The 14,083-nt window shown below is 40.6% G+C and overlaps 1 protein-coding gene across 15 annotated transcripts in view; it reads left to right on the forward strand.

Moving 5' to 3' along the window:
• The window catches only part of ARHGEF28 (Rho guanine nucleotide exchange factor 28), a 339,437-nt gene that overhangs the window by 231,742 nt on the left and 93,612 nt on the right, over nucleotides 1–14,083 (forward strand). For 8 of the 15 annotated variants that reach the window (XR_014838058.1, XR_014838057.1, XR_014838059.1 and 5 more), the window contains 4 exons: nucleotides 2,825–2,936; nucleotides 6,774–6,816; nucleotides 11,811–11,934; nucleotides 12,260–12,392. Coding sequence is in view for 12 of the 15 variants with exons in the window: in XM_085013806.1 (XP_084869932.1) it covers nucleotides 2,825–2,936; nucleotides 6,774–6,816; nucleotides 11,811–11,934; nucleotides 12,260–12,392 (412 nt within the window). In the remaining 3 variants the exon portion in view is untranslated. Of the gene's footprint in view, nucleotides 1–2,824; nucleotides 2,937–6,069; nucleotides 6,157–6,773; nucleotides 6,817–11,810; nucleotides 11,935–12,259; nucleotides 12,393–14,083 lie in introns of all 15 variants that reach the window. The other 7 variants (XM_021084441.2, XM_085013810.1, XM_085013807.1 and 4 more) reach the window with 2 other exon arrangements.

Genomic DNA, 14,083 nt, shown 5'->3' on the forward strand with positions numbered 1-14,083 from the left:
ACCACTGAGCAGCAATGCAAACTCCGGTAATGCTTTATTTTTATAGCGTGCTCTACAATATACAAAACATGCTTTATGGGTGTACAAAATATGTCATTTTCCTAGAACTCACTTAAGACACAAGTAGTACTTTTAATTTTTGAGCCATTGAGATTCTGGAGAGACTAGCTCTCTTGTCCAGGTTGCCCACGCGTGGTGATAGAGTAGCAACCCAAATATAGGCCTTCTGACCCCAGATCCTAAATCCTCCTCTATCAGTTCTGAGGCCTGTAAAGCTGTCACAGTCTTTTGAACCTAAAGATCGTGTGATTTTCTGAATAATAAGAAATGGGTATGGTTGTAAATGTAGAACTTGTTGGTTTTTCATTTTGAGAAGAATTGTGAACAACTCCTCATTACTTGGATGAAAAGTAATTCTTGGAGTTCCCATTGTGGCACAGTGGTTAACGAATCCAACTAGGAACCATGAGGTTGTGGGTTCAATCCCTGGCCTTGCTCAGTGGGTTAAGGATCTGGAGTTGCCGAGAGCTGTGGTATAGGTTGCAGATGCAGCTCAGATCCCGAGTTACTCTGGCTGTGGCTGTGGTGTAGGCTGTCAGCTACAGTTCCGATTAGACCCCTAGCCCAGGAACCTCCATATGCTTCGGGAAGCGGCCCTAGAAAAGGCAAAAAAGACAAAAAAAAAAAAAAAACTAATTCTTTGTGAAATAATCCCATGTTGTTCACTTTTAAGAAGAATCTGTCCTATAAAATATATCTTGCCTTGCTTCCACGGTTACTCTGTGTAACTTTTTGCCAAAGAATTCTGGATAATTTTCAAAGTCCCATTATGAAAAATGATTACCATGATGACTTAAATGCAGAGGATGGCGATTGGTGAGGGCCCTTTGTAGCCAACTCTCTGTTAGGGTTATAGGACAATTTGGGTTGGCCTTTCCGACACCCTGGCCCACTGGGTCTTTCCCGGTAAGATGGTCAGGGAGCCGTGGCCCAAGACCCTTCAAAGCATGGTTTTCAACTTTCCTCCAGGCAATTTAACTAAACCACGAGCCTAGGGCAACCATGTGCTCTCACTTAGGCAGAGGAAAGGAGAAAACTGCTTGTGAGGGACAGTTGCTGATGGCTTAATTTTAATTAATTAATTTCTTTTCTGTCTTTTGTCTTTTTAGGGCCGCACCCTCGGCATATGGAGGTTCCCAGGATAGGGGTCCAATTGGAACTGTAGCTGCTGGCCTACACCACAGCCACAACAACCCCAAATCCGAGCCTCGTCTTCAACCTACACCACAGATCACAGCAACGCTGGATCCTTAACCCTCTAAGTGAGGCCAGGGATTGAACCCACAACCTCATAGTTCCTAGTTGGATTCATTTCTGCTGTGCCACAATGGAAACTTCACTGATGGCTTAATTTTAATAACAAATTTTTCGCTGCTTTCTTTTACCTCTGACCTTAAGTGGTATCTTAAAAATGGGTGTGCTGGGGGTGTGGAATAAAGCCCAAGGCCACTAGGCCTCTGTTGGATGGGATTTGGGTTCCATAAATGGTTTTAATGAATTCTAGTGTGTATTCATTTAAATTTCTGTAACATGTTAAGAAAAGCATGTTTTAATTATCTTGCCCTCTTGCATTTTCACATATGTTGCCAATATAATAATAGAAGTAATATGTAGTTGGGAGAATAGGAAGAAAATAGCAGATAATTTAAAAGGAATAAAATACAGCGTATATAAATTAGTGGTAATTCAGACATCATCTCAGGAAGTGCTGGAAAGGTCTGTTGAAAGATGAGCACAGGGAGTTCCCGTCATGGCTCAGTGTTTAACAAATCCGACTAGGAACCATGAGATTGTGGGTTCAATCCCTGGCCTCAATCAGTGGGTTGAGGATCCGGCATTGCTGTGAGCTGTGGTGTAGGTCATGAACGCAGCTTGGATCCTGCGTTGCTGTGGCTCTGGTGTAGGCTGGTGGCTACAGCTCCGATTAGACCCCTAGCCTGGGAACCTCCATGTACCACAGTTTCGGCCCTAGAAAAGACAGAAAAAAAGATGAGCACAGGCTAAAAAGATTTGTATAATGCATTCTTTCCTAGAGACAGCAGCTAACACTACAAACTTAAATAGTTGTTGGGAACTTTTTTTTTTTTTTTTTTTTTTTTTTTTTACAGCTGCACCTGTGGCATACGGAGGTTCCTGGGCTAGAGGTCAAATCAGAGCTCCAGCTGTGACCTACACCACAGCTTGTGGCAATGCCAGGTCCTTAACCCACTGAGCGAGGCCAGGGATTGAACCCGCATCCTCACAGACACCATTTGGGTTCTTAATCCATTGAGCCACGATGGGAACTACTTGTGGGGAACTTTTAAAAACATAATTTTAAGTGTCTTTTTCTCTACTTTCTAATGATTTTTATATAGCGAGATCTCAGTTAATACAGAATTTTGCTTAAGTGCTATCGTATAAAATAACAAAAATAAATGACAACTCAGGTTTTAAAAAAAGTCAAACTCATAGAAATACCAAGAGAAAAAGACACACGACTGAATTTTTCACTTTTAACCAAGTTGGTTGAAATATCATAATTGTTTTATAAGGTACATATAGGCATTTTCCCCCAAAGCTGAAGTTTACTAAAGCATTAGAAAGACAGTACAAATTTTAAAGTTATGAGAGGCAAACAGAAACAAATCTTTAATAAGATCACAACAGAAGCATTTAGGTTGAATCTTTCTTCAAAGGTCCTGATTTAGTAACACTGATGATGAGTATATACTTTCAAGTCTTCTATAGAATTTTTTAAAGATTTTGTTATGATTTCTTTTAGGAATCACTGCTTTCTGGAGTCCGCTCACGTTCTTATTCCTGCTCATCACCTAAAATTTCTTTAGGGAAAACGCGATTGATACGTGATTTTACAGTGTGCAATTCAGTTGAAGGTAAGCATTATTTACTATTTAGCTATTAAGCATTCTTGTCCAGAGCAGGTTTTCAGTTAGTGAAAGTGCATATAGTATATAAGAGCAGCAGACAAGTATTTTCAAAAATTGATTCTTCTAAGATGAACGAAATTCTTGTCTCATTGAAATCAGACGAGTTATAAATTTGATTTTGATGAAATTACAAATATGTACACATCTCTCTGTTGCCTTATTCTTTGAATAAAATGTTTTCCTCAAGGATAGTGTAAACTAAAATTTATTCTAGTTTCATTTGGGAGGGGGCCTTAGAGAATTTTATTTAAGTAAATTATAAAAGTTACTTTTGTCCTACAGCTAAATTGCTGAAAATAATACAGCTCCTTAGAGGCAAAGCATTGCAAAATGGATTTTCTTCATTTCTTTAGTTAGCAAGAGACTTTAGAAAGTTGAAATAACAGAACATACTTGAAACACAAGTAAATATATCTCAACATTTTTTTTGGCCAATGTAAGCAATCAGAGATATAACTTTTAGGAGTTCCCGTCGTGGCTCAGTGGTTAACGGAACCGACTAGGATCCATGAGGATGCAGGTTCGATCCCTGGCCTCACTCAGTGGGTTAAGAATCCGGCGTTGCCGTGAGCTGTGGTATAGGTTGCGGACTTGGCTCGGATCACATGTTGCTGTGGCTGTGGTGTAGGCTGACAGCTATAGCTCTGATTCAACCCCTAGCCTGGGAACTTCCATATGCCTGGGTGTGGCCCTAAAAAGACAAAAAAAAAAAAAAAAAAAAAAAAGAAATACAACTTTTATACAATAAAATTTAAATTTAAATATAATATACCTATAGAAAGGGATGCACATCATAAGAATATAGCTTGATGAATTTTCAAAAATGAATTCAGATCAATAAGTAGAACAATTATGGGCAACTGAGAGCTGCCTCTCAGCCACTACCCCAATTTTCAACTTGATTTTGAAATGTAATTATTTCATACTTTCTGTGCATAATATATTATGTAATAATTACATTTAAAAGTGTATTTGCAAGTATTAATGTCAATCTGTAATGTATAGCATTATAATTAATCTTTGTCAATGTATTGGATAATGCCTTTATTTTTCTATTTTCCTTAAGAGATCAGGAAATAAGAGATGTGTTTAAGTATTCTCAACTTCTCAATGTAGAATATTTAAAAATAGGATTTTCTCTTTCCTTTCTCCTTCCTTTTTTCTTCTTCTTGCTCTATTACATTATCATTATTTTGCATTTTTATGCTATAGGGACCAGTATCGAAAGCATAATATTTGTGCTTAGAACTGCCGCCCTAAACCAATGACTCATGTATGGGAGATGTTCAATAAATATTTGTCGAATGTGTTTAGCAAAGATATATGGAAATCCAAAACAAGTGCTACTGGGCATTTTTTCCCTGTTCTTTCTGGAATAAGAGAAAACAACACTGATAATAAATGTCAGTTTTAATTTCTAGAATGGGAAGATGGAGAAAAAGAACTAAGAGACGAAAAGGAAACAGTTCCCTGGAGCAGACAGGAATAGAAGATGGATTGAATTCGCCCTGGGATTTTTCCAGTTCCATGAGCCTTTCTAGGATCTCTAGGTCTCCCTAACTTTAGTTTAGGTTGGGATTCCTTTTAATGGCAGCTTTGACGCCTTTTCACTAATAGTCTTAGAGATGACAACTTAATGTACTATTTGGCAAACACCTTTAAGTCTTCTGTATTGTGTGCAAAATGGTACCTTTGCCTTTATACCGTAGTATCTCTCTGATTTTTAAATTTGGACAGTTCTATGTTTGAAATCCCAAAAGACTGAGAGGAAATTGATGGTTGAGAAGGGCGAAGAGCCATGATTTATGAAATCCTTAATGAATACGGAAGGATATTTTTGCTTTACATACAGTCCTTAAATCTTTGTATTTGAATTAGAATAAAAAGCTGACATCAATTTCTTTGGTTTTTCTGTGAATAAAAGCTTATCTTTAGACAATATGTTTAAAAACAGGCCTATTGAATGAAGTTTGATATTCTCCAGAAGGAAAGAATTAGATTAAGGCTACACACTAAATGTACAAAGATTCCAGTGGATATTCCTCAATGGTAGCAAATTTTTGGATTGATACTGTTTAGGTCGGTCAAAATCATAGGACTAGGAAGGATAATTTAACTCTTAAGGAAGAAGAAATACTTTTAGCTCTGTGTGTATATGTGATCAAAGCACAGGCCTGAAAGCCTGACCACTTCAAAAATGTATGCTAATATTTCATTGTTGAGTCTGCTTACTGAGAGGTAAATTGACACGTGTTCATGCAAATCCTCTCTCAATGAGTTTTGAATGATTCTCCATTTTTTTTCCCTACTTGATTAGAGTTCAAATCTCTTTTTTCTCAGTGGAAAACTCCCATAAGTGAGCTGTAACACAGATACACAAAGATAGGATGGTCTTGAGTCCTTTTTCTACTTATTTATATGTTTTCTCTTTCCTGTCACTTCCAAAGGGTGACTTACTCTCACTTCTCATGCTTTTCTTTGCTTCTTTGTTTGTTTGTTCTGAGCCTCTAGTGCGATGGTGGCAAGTTTATTATTAAATACTTGTATACGTAAAACAAAATCCAGCTCTATAATTCCTTTTTGGTTCACATAGGCTTAGATAGAAAGGAATATTCTCACTACTGAAATGATAATTACAGCCTCCCCAAGATGGACAAAAGTGCTCTCTGTTTAAGAACTTCAGGAGTGAAGCAAAAGTGCTTTTGAAACTCCTTGTGCCCTCATGGGGGGACTCCTATTAATCTTCAGTTGCCTAAGTCTGATTCTCCTGCTTTATAGCTTGATTATTTTGGATATGTGGCTTCTTTTCCTGAAACCTCTGTCTGTATACAATAAGGATTATGATTTCTGCCTGTGACTTAATTTGCAGAATATTTAATGGCAATAAAATCTTCACATTCTTCAGAGTAGCTTATCTATGACCTACAAGATAGTATTGGGGTCAACATGGATATTTCCACATTTCAGTAGAGGTGTGTTTATTAGGTTTCCTCCAAAGGGCCCATCTCCCTTTGCAACCTCGTTTTGCCTCTTGGCTCCTGCAGATGGTAACGGTAAAGGATTTGTCCCTGCTCTGTAGGTGGTGTGCTCCACCCTGGCCGTTGTTCCGTCCTTCCGTCTCTGTCTCTCTCACTGTCTAAATCAGTGTCTCTGCTTCATCCCTGTAGTAAGTACCCCAGTTTGGGAGATAAGATGGCATGGATCTAAGCTGCTTGCAGGGGCCTGCCTCTTCTACTCCCCCACCCCCAAATCCAGTGAGAAAGGCTGCTCCCCGCCTCCCCACAAGCCACAAAGCACATCCCTGAACTGGCTGCTCTGCAAAGACATTACAGCTGTATTGAAAGTGCCTCTTCCCTATGCTAGCCTTCAAGACTTTTCTTTTAAGCTTTGCTATAAAGTGGTTAAGATATTTATTGATTCTGTGGGTCGGAGAATTAGTGTGATGATTAAGGGTTGGAGCTCTGGTGAGAAATATCCAGAAAAATCACATTGATTTTCCGCACTTTTGAAAATGCCTGCTGCCCCTCGCTGATACTAACTTAGTTCATAAAGTCATTAAATGTTGCCCAGTGCTGGCCTCCTGCCCATTCTCTCCAAACCAAGGAAAGTGATAAAGATAGCTGAGCACTGCCTTAGTTATACGAAATGACTTGTTTCCCCATTATTTTCTAACTGGGGGTATGTATAATGTGTAATGTACGATTGAGAGCGTGCATGTCAGACTAACACGTGACTGCTGGTTTGTCTGCCTTCGTTTTCATTTTATCGTTCTGTGTCTTGTAGAGCAAAGAGCTTACAGCTTACCGGAGCCACCAAGAGAAAAAAGGTATTTTAACTATTCCCCATTTCCTGAGGGACTGCTTGATCCATCTTTGGAAACGTGTTGACGCCTGTTCCATAGCTCGTGAGAGGTTTCTACATAATGAGCCTGCCTGACTCCTTTCTCCCTTTATGATCTGTGTGGATGGAGGTTTACCAGCTGTTCCTTTTGGTCCTCAGATGAGCAGCCCTCAGGACTGGGGACTCAGGTCTATTTCGGAGCCAAACACGTGTAGAGGATAGGACTGTGGGGCGCAGTGTGAAGACTACTTGCTTTAGAAAGGCATTAAGGTCCCACTAGGTCCATCCACCACAATAGGAAGACTACTAAGGTAACAGGCCCTGAGCGGTCAATTATGGCAAGTGCCTAAACATCTCTGCCATCTGTTGTTATGGAGTAATGCTTAGGAGTATTGCGTTTGAGGAATTTCCTTTGTGGCTCAGCAGGTTATGAACCCAACTAGGATTCATGTGGATGGGGGTTTGATCCCCGGCCTTGCTCAGTGGGTTAAGGATCCGGCGTTGCCACACAAGGTGCACGCTGCGATGTAGGTTGCCAATGCATTTGGATCCAGCATGGCTGTGGCTGTGGTGTAGGCCGGCAGCTGCAGCTCCAATTTGACCCCTAGCCTGGAAGCTTTCATATGCTGCAGGTACGGCCCTAAAAAGCAAAAAAAAAAAAAAAAAAAAAAAAAAAAAAAAAAAAAAAATTAGGTTTGAAACAAAGAATAAATGATACAGAAAGTACTTGGAGCAATATCAGTTTTCCTATTAAAACACAGATGTGAAAGCTGGACGCCTAAGCTGCTCTTTCCCCTAGAAGGTAAAACTGTCCTTGAAGGAAAGCTTGGAAGGCTGACTAGTGAGCAGCCTGGATTGTTGAGTTCTGTTGATCTTGAGAAACTAACTGCTCATGAATCACCCTGTGAAATAGCCCCGGGATATGTCAGGACTGGCATAAATGGCACAAGTGTTTGGCTTTGAGAGACCACGTGGAAAGGAGGAAAATGGTTTTAATTTGAATGATTTTAATGCTCAAACTCTCAAACCTTTTACTATATAGATCAAGATGGACTCTTCTGCTCTTAGATTTAAAGTATGAATAAGAAAAAAAAAATCTCCTTTTGTTCATCCCTGTGTTTTGGAGACCAGAAAAGAAATTTTGAAATGATAAAAACAGAGAAAGACTAAGACTGCCCTGTAAGAATAGGCTGCTGATGAAGAGGACATCAGAGCAGTGACGAACATGACAGCAGGAGCTGCACCAACTGAGCATTGTTGAGCGTTTTTATGTGCCTGGCACTGTTTTAAGCAGCTTATATTTATTACTGCATTGAAGTGATTTACTGCCTAACTCTGGAATTTATTCATCATCCTGGCATCATCTTGGTTAGCAGTCTTCTCTTTGCCATCTTTTTAATAATTGGAGAAGTAATGGATGGATTGGAAAGATTTTTTTTTAATCAAAAATATTTTCCATTAGAAGAGGGATTTAAGACTAAAAGAGCCAGTGTCATAATTGATTAAATATTAGCCTATAAATTGTGTTAACTTGGATGGGATGTATAGGAAGCAGCCTATTCACCCCCCCCCTTTTTTTTTGCCTTTTAGGGTCCCACCCATGGCATATGGAGGTTCCCAGGCTAGGGGTCAAATCGGAGGTATAGCTGCCAGCCTACACCACAGCCACAGCAACACCAGATCTGAGCCTCATCTGTGACCTACACCACAGCTCACGGCAACACCAGATCTTTAACCCACTGAGCGAGGCCAGGGATCAAACCCACAACCTCATGGTTCCTAGTCAGACTTATTTCCACTGCGCCATGATGGGAATCCCCTCATTCCTCTTTCTTTACTGTTCATTTGTCTGTCTCCATCCTGAAAGCATCTCACTTTCTTAGTCCTGTATGGCAGAATAGACCTTTCATCTCACCTAGTGTGTCCCTGGTATCTTGTTGGATACTCTAGTAAGATCCCTGGCTCGACCTACTACTTGGCTTTGGTGATGTTATATTTCCTCAAGGGCTTGCCTTCTTCAGAATTCCCTTGTTTATGTTCACCGCTTAGTTTCTGGAAAAGGATGCAACCAGGTAAAAGGGGGCTCGCTCCAGACCTTGCAGACTCATCCCTGTCAGAGCAGACACTTGATCTACCCCAGCTTCTTAAAGATGATACGGCATGACTCAGTTATGTGATTGTCACCATCTATTTTAAATCTATTACATGTATTACCTTTTTTTTAAAAAAAAAAAAAGAAACCTAAGTATCTGAGTGTTCAAAGATGAAATATCACCATGTCAATTTTCAGTTTGGATAGTTAGAGCTTTTTTTTTTTTTAATTAACATATAGTTGATTTACAATGTTTCTTCAATTTCTGTTGTACGGCAGAGTGACCCAATCACAGTTGGGTTTTTTTTTTTAACCACTTAGATAGATGCCCAGTTCTTTTAAAAAAATACGTAGTAAACATAATAGGTTTAGGGTTAAGATATTGAGGCTATATCCATATTTTTAAGATACCGTAAATGTCTGATTACCTATTAAAAAGAATGGGGCTTTTAAAACTGTATTGTGGGTAATTCCATTGGTCACCAAATTGATAATAGAGTTAGACATGCTTGTTCTGGGATGTTGAAAGAGTTTAAGTAAATTTTTTCCAGATTGTTATAAATTGAAAAGCTTTTTACATTCTGTTGTTGAAAGCAGTTGAGGATTTTTCCCTTCTGAGTTCTTCTCTAAAGTACCTAGTTGTTACGCAAGTAAAACCACAGAGTTAGGTTTGAAACATGGAATTGGCCAATTTTCTGCATGTGCCCAGAGGATACACAGTGTTTCCCAATCTCATAATCTGAAAGTGGGTCATGTCTCTGATATTCCTACATCTACCATGTGAGACAATTCTGAGTTTTTAATATTTAGTGTTTTAAGGTTTTAAGTTTACTTTGTCATGTCTTGGCTCCAATCAACCTTTAAAGTTACAAATTAAGTGGTATAATCTTATGTCATGTTGTGGAAGTCTATAAGATATATGGTAGTTGAGGTGCATTTGTAGGTTTTAAATCAAAACTGGAACCTTGTTCTTGATATAGTCTTCCGAGGCCTGGGGAATTGGGAGCTGAGTTGGGTCAACAAGAATTCATTTTCTTTTCTTTAAGAGAGTATAGTTGTGTTCCTGCTGCGAAGTAGTGCAGAGGGCTTCTTGACCTCGGAATTCACATTGTCCTTATTATTCTTTCATCCCGACATTTAGATGTCCTCGTCATGCTGCTCCCCTTTCAGGCACTGGGTGGCTCTTGGTGGGCTCACAAAAGGAGCAGAGAGGATTCTTTCTAAGCTCTCAAACAGGTCCTCCCACCCACCCCCCCATTCCAAAAGTGAGCCTGTTGAATATTATCCCATGAATTTTTCAAATTAGGATGCTTAAGACACAAGAGGTATGGAAATTTATGGATATTAACCAGGGAGTCATCGAAGGAGATGGCTGTGGCCATAGAAAGGAAATGAGAGCATCTGAGTTCCTTGTGTTCCTCTGAGTGGTTGTAGGGCACATTCACTTCTGTTTACCTTCTTCCTTTCTAACTTTTTCCAACTCTTTTCTCTAAGTAGCAAACCCAGATTCACTAATTGCAGGATTCAAGTGGCAGAACACACACCATCCTGCCTGTACCTTTAGATCTGTGTTACCAAGAGGCAGCTCTGAGGTCCCTGATTATTTATTCTAAATGCCCTCATAGGTTTGAACCCTCAACTATCTAATATAGAGGGTAAATACCTTAGTTTTGTTTAGCATGTACCAGGTAAAGACACATTATATGTCAGAGTGAGAAAGGGCATTAGAGAAAATTTAGTCTTGGATCAGATGAGAAAAACTGAAATCCTAGAAAGTTGTCATTGAACGCATTTTCATAAAATGTAATCGTATGTATTTCGATACATATCAATAGTACGATTGCTTTTGAAAACTGGTTCCACTAATGCGGACCAAAGAGAAGTTCAAGGCGTAGGAGAAATGACAGTTGTGAAATGTTCACCCTGTCTGACATAATCTGCAGAGGGTCGTCTTTAATATTTTCACTCTTTCTCTCTCTGTAATGATATTAGAAATATAAGGCCATCAGAGAAAGTTCCACGGGAAATACAAACGTTCCGGGAAGGTTTCTTCTTCACCTCTGGGACTTCCCCCCTCCCCCCCACCGCTGGAAAGAATGATTCTGTGGACTAGAGGAACATCAGTGATGTTCAGCGTGTTCACAGATCGGGTGCAATTGCCTCTAGCTTGTCTCTTACTGGGGGCTGCAGAGGGGTGCAGTTTCCACAATCTTCTCTCCTTTGCAACCTAGAGAGTCTCAGGTTGCAAAGAGCCTGATTGAGTGGGAGGGACGGAGCCATGAGGCAGGCGATGTCTTTCTCAGGCCGTGTTGACTAAGGAAATGTGTGTCTGCTGAGCATTATCTCTGTTCCAAAAACAAATAAAATCCAGTTTCATGTCATTTGTTATTTGGCTTCTCTGCGCTAGGAAAATTCTATTAGCATAGTGAGCAGAAAGAGGAACAGTTTTCAGAGTAAAATTATGTCTGAGTTCCTTTATTTCTCCACTATTCTAATATGAAATATTTGTAAGTATACAGAAAAGCCGAAAGAATTAGGTACTAGAATACGTATTTCCACCACTTAGATTCTGTAGTTGTTAACAGTGAGATTTTTGCTTTATCCACCTATCCACCCATTCATCTGTTAGATGTGTTTTTAATAGTATCTATTCTATCTTTAGAATGACCATTAAAACCTGAAAAATAGGTGTGCAAATACATATGTATAAAGTACGGGTAAAAACATGTATAAAATACATCTCTGTGTTTATATGTATGTACAACATGTCTTGTAAAAACATGTAGAAAATATACCTCTGTGTCATTCATAAACACAGGTGTACAGCTGCTGTTTTTTGCTCCCTCTATTAAGTCTCATAAGCCTTGGTAACAGATGCCTTTTTGTAGAATTCAGGAAGAAGAGTGGGATAAATGCATCATACCTGCCAAATCGGAGTCTGAAAAATACAAAGTGAGCCGAACATTCAGCTTCCTCATGAACAGGATGACCAGCCCTCGGAATAAATCTAAGGTACGTGGGGTTTTGTGTCTGTGTCTCCTACACAGTATAGAGCAACTGGTACAGTTTCCGCTTTCCCTTTGAAGTCACTTACCTTAAGTTTTATGCCCATATTTGAAATCCTCTGTATTTCTTAGGGAGTATCATCCGGGTTGTTAGAAACACTGAGACCACATCCCGGGTGCTGGTGGATCTTGGCGTTTCTGTGCTTCTCCATGTGCGGTCCCTGTAGTCTGATAGAACGCTTGGAGACTTTGCGCGACTTCTGTACGTCAGCCGATTCTCAGCATTCCTTTTTTCTTATTCCCCCACATTGCTGCTGCTGCCACATCTGAAGACAAAAGGCAAGGATGCCAAAGACAAAGAGAAACTGAGTCGACATCAATTTGTCCCTGGAACATTCTCTGGGGTCCTGCCGTGTTGGGTTTGTGATAAAACTCTCCTGGGGAAAGAGTCGTTCCAGTGTTCCAGTAAGTTCTTGCACTCTGTGTGTGCTGTTTTCATGTCTTGCTGCCCCAGACAGGAAGCTTCCTGAGAAGAGTGCCATTGCTAAGCAGCTTCACATAGACTTTTGTTTTTGTGTATATGTGTGATTTCTTCAATTGTTTTTCTTCCTTCCTTCCTCCCTTCCTCCCTCTCTCTCTTTCTCTTTTTCTTCCTTCCTTCCTCCCTTCCTTTCTTCCTTTCTTTGCCACACCCATAGCATGCAGAGGTTCCCGGGTCATCAAACCTGAGCCACAGCAGTGACAATACCAGATCCTTAACCCACTGAGCCACCAGGGAGCTCCTTTTTATGTGGTTTTTATTACCAAGCAGTGACTCATGATGGTTGAGTCTATACTTTTGGTCCCCAATTGACAGTCTCCCAGAACCCCAACCTTGTATACCTCCCCAACTACTAGTGTCTCTACTCGGATGTCTGAACAGCAGCTCACGTTGCATATCCCAAATGGATCTCTGTCCTCCACCTCCTGTGCCCACTGACAAGTCGATCCTCTTAGTTAATGGCAGTTCCATCATTCCAATCAAATGCTCATGGCCCAAATCTTGGCGTATTTATTTCTTTATGCCTCTCTTTCTCTTGATCCACATCCAATCCTTTAGCCTTCTTCTAGGCTCTGTCTTCAAAAAATATATGGAAGCCAGCTACTTCTCAGCCCTGCCATTATTATCACCCTGGTCTAAAGCCACCATTTCAATAGCTCTGCAGCTGGTTTCCTTGTGCTTTTACTCCAAAATCATAGTTCTCAAAAACCTCAGACCAGATGAGTTTGTCATAGAATGTATCCCGGTTTCAGATCCTCTGTCTGCTTCCTGCCATCCCCGAGGATGGACAAAGCCTGGACAGTGGCTGCAAGGGCCCCCATGATCTCTCCTGTTGTCCCCTCGCCCCTCTCCTCTGCTTCAGTCTCTCTGGCGTCTTTGCTGTTCTTCCAGCACGCCAGACGCACTCCTGCCATGGCACCTTTCTTACTGTTCCCTCTGCCTGCAGGCCTCTCCCCGCAGGTAGACACACCTCTGCCCCCTCGCCTCCTTCAGATGTGCTCAGATAAAATCCCCTAGTCAAGCCTTTCCTGACCACCCTATGCTTGGCTCATTCCAACACCTCTTCTTCCCTCCCTTTTTATCATCATCTAACTCTCTGCTTCACGTATCAATTTTATTATCTGTTTCCTTCCTCAGAATATAAATTCTATGTGGAAGGATTTTTATCTGTTGATTTTCTTCTCTATTGGATCCACAGTACCCAGAACAATGCTTGTGCATCATAAGTGCTTGGTAAATATTTGTGGCGTGCAAGAATAATTCAGCACAAAAGATCTCAGGCCTAGAGAGGGTGAAATCCATTTCATGGTAATTGGTGGTGGCCAGAATTAGGTGGGGTGGGAGCATACAGGGAAGTAAAGAGCAGGGAAGGGTTATGGGTAAAGTTCTTCATTACACAACTCGGCAATGATTGAATTAAACATTTAAATGTGGAGTTCCCGTCATGGCTCAGTGGTTAGCGAACCCGATTAGCATCAGTGAGGATGCGAGTTTGATCCCTGGGCTCACTCAGTGGGTTAAGGATCCGGCATTGCTGTGAGCTGTGGCGTAGGTTACAGACCACTGCTTGGATCCCATGTTGCTGTGGCTGTGGTGGAGGCCCTCAGCTATAGCT

Source organism: Sus scrofa, chromosome 2 (assembly GCF_054392235.1).
Source record: "Sus scrofa isolate SSC_HxYL_T2T_F1_AM1 chromosome 2, Sscrofa_HxYL_maternal_Yorkshire_Landrace_v2.0, whole genome shotgun sequence".
Classification (NCBI taxonomy): Eukaryota; Metazoa; Chordata; class Mammalia; order Artiodactyla; family Suidae; genus Sus; species Sus scrofa.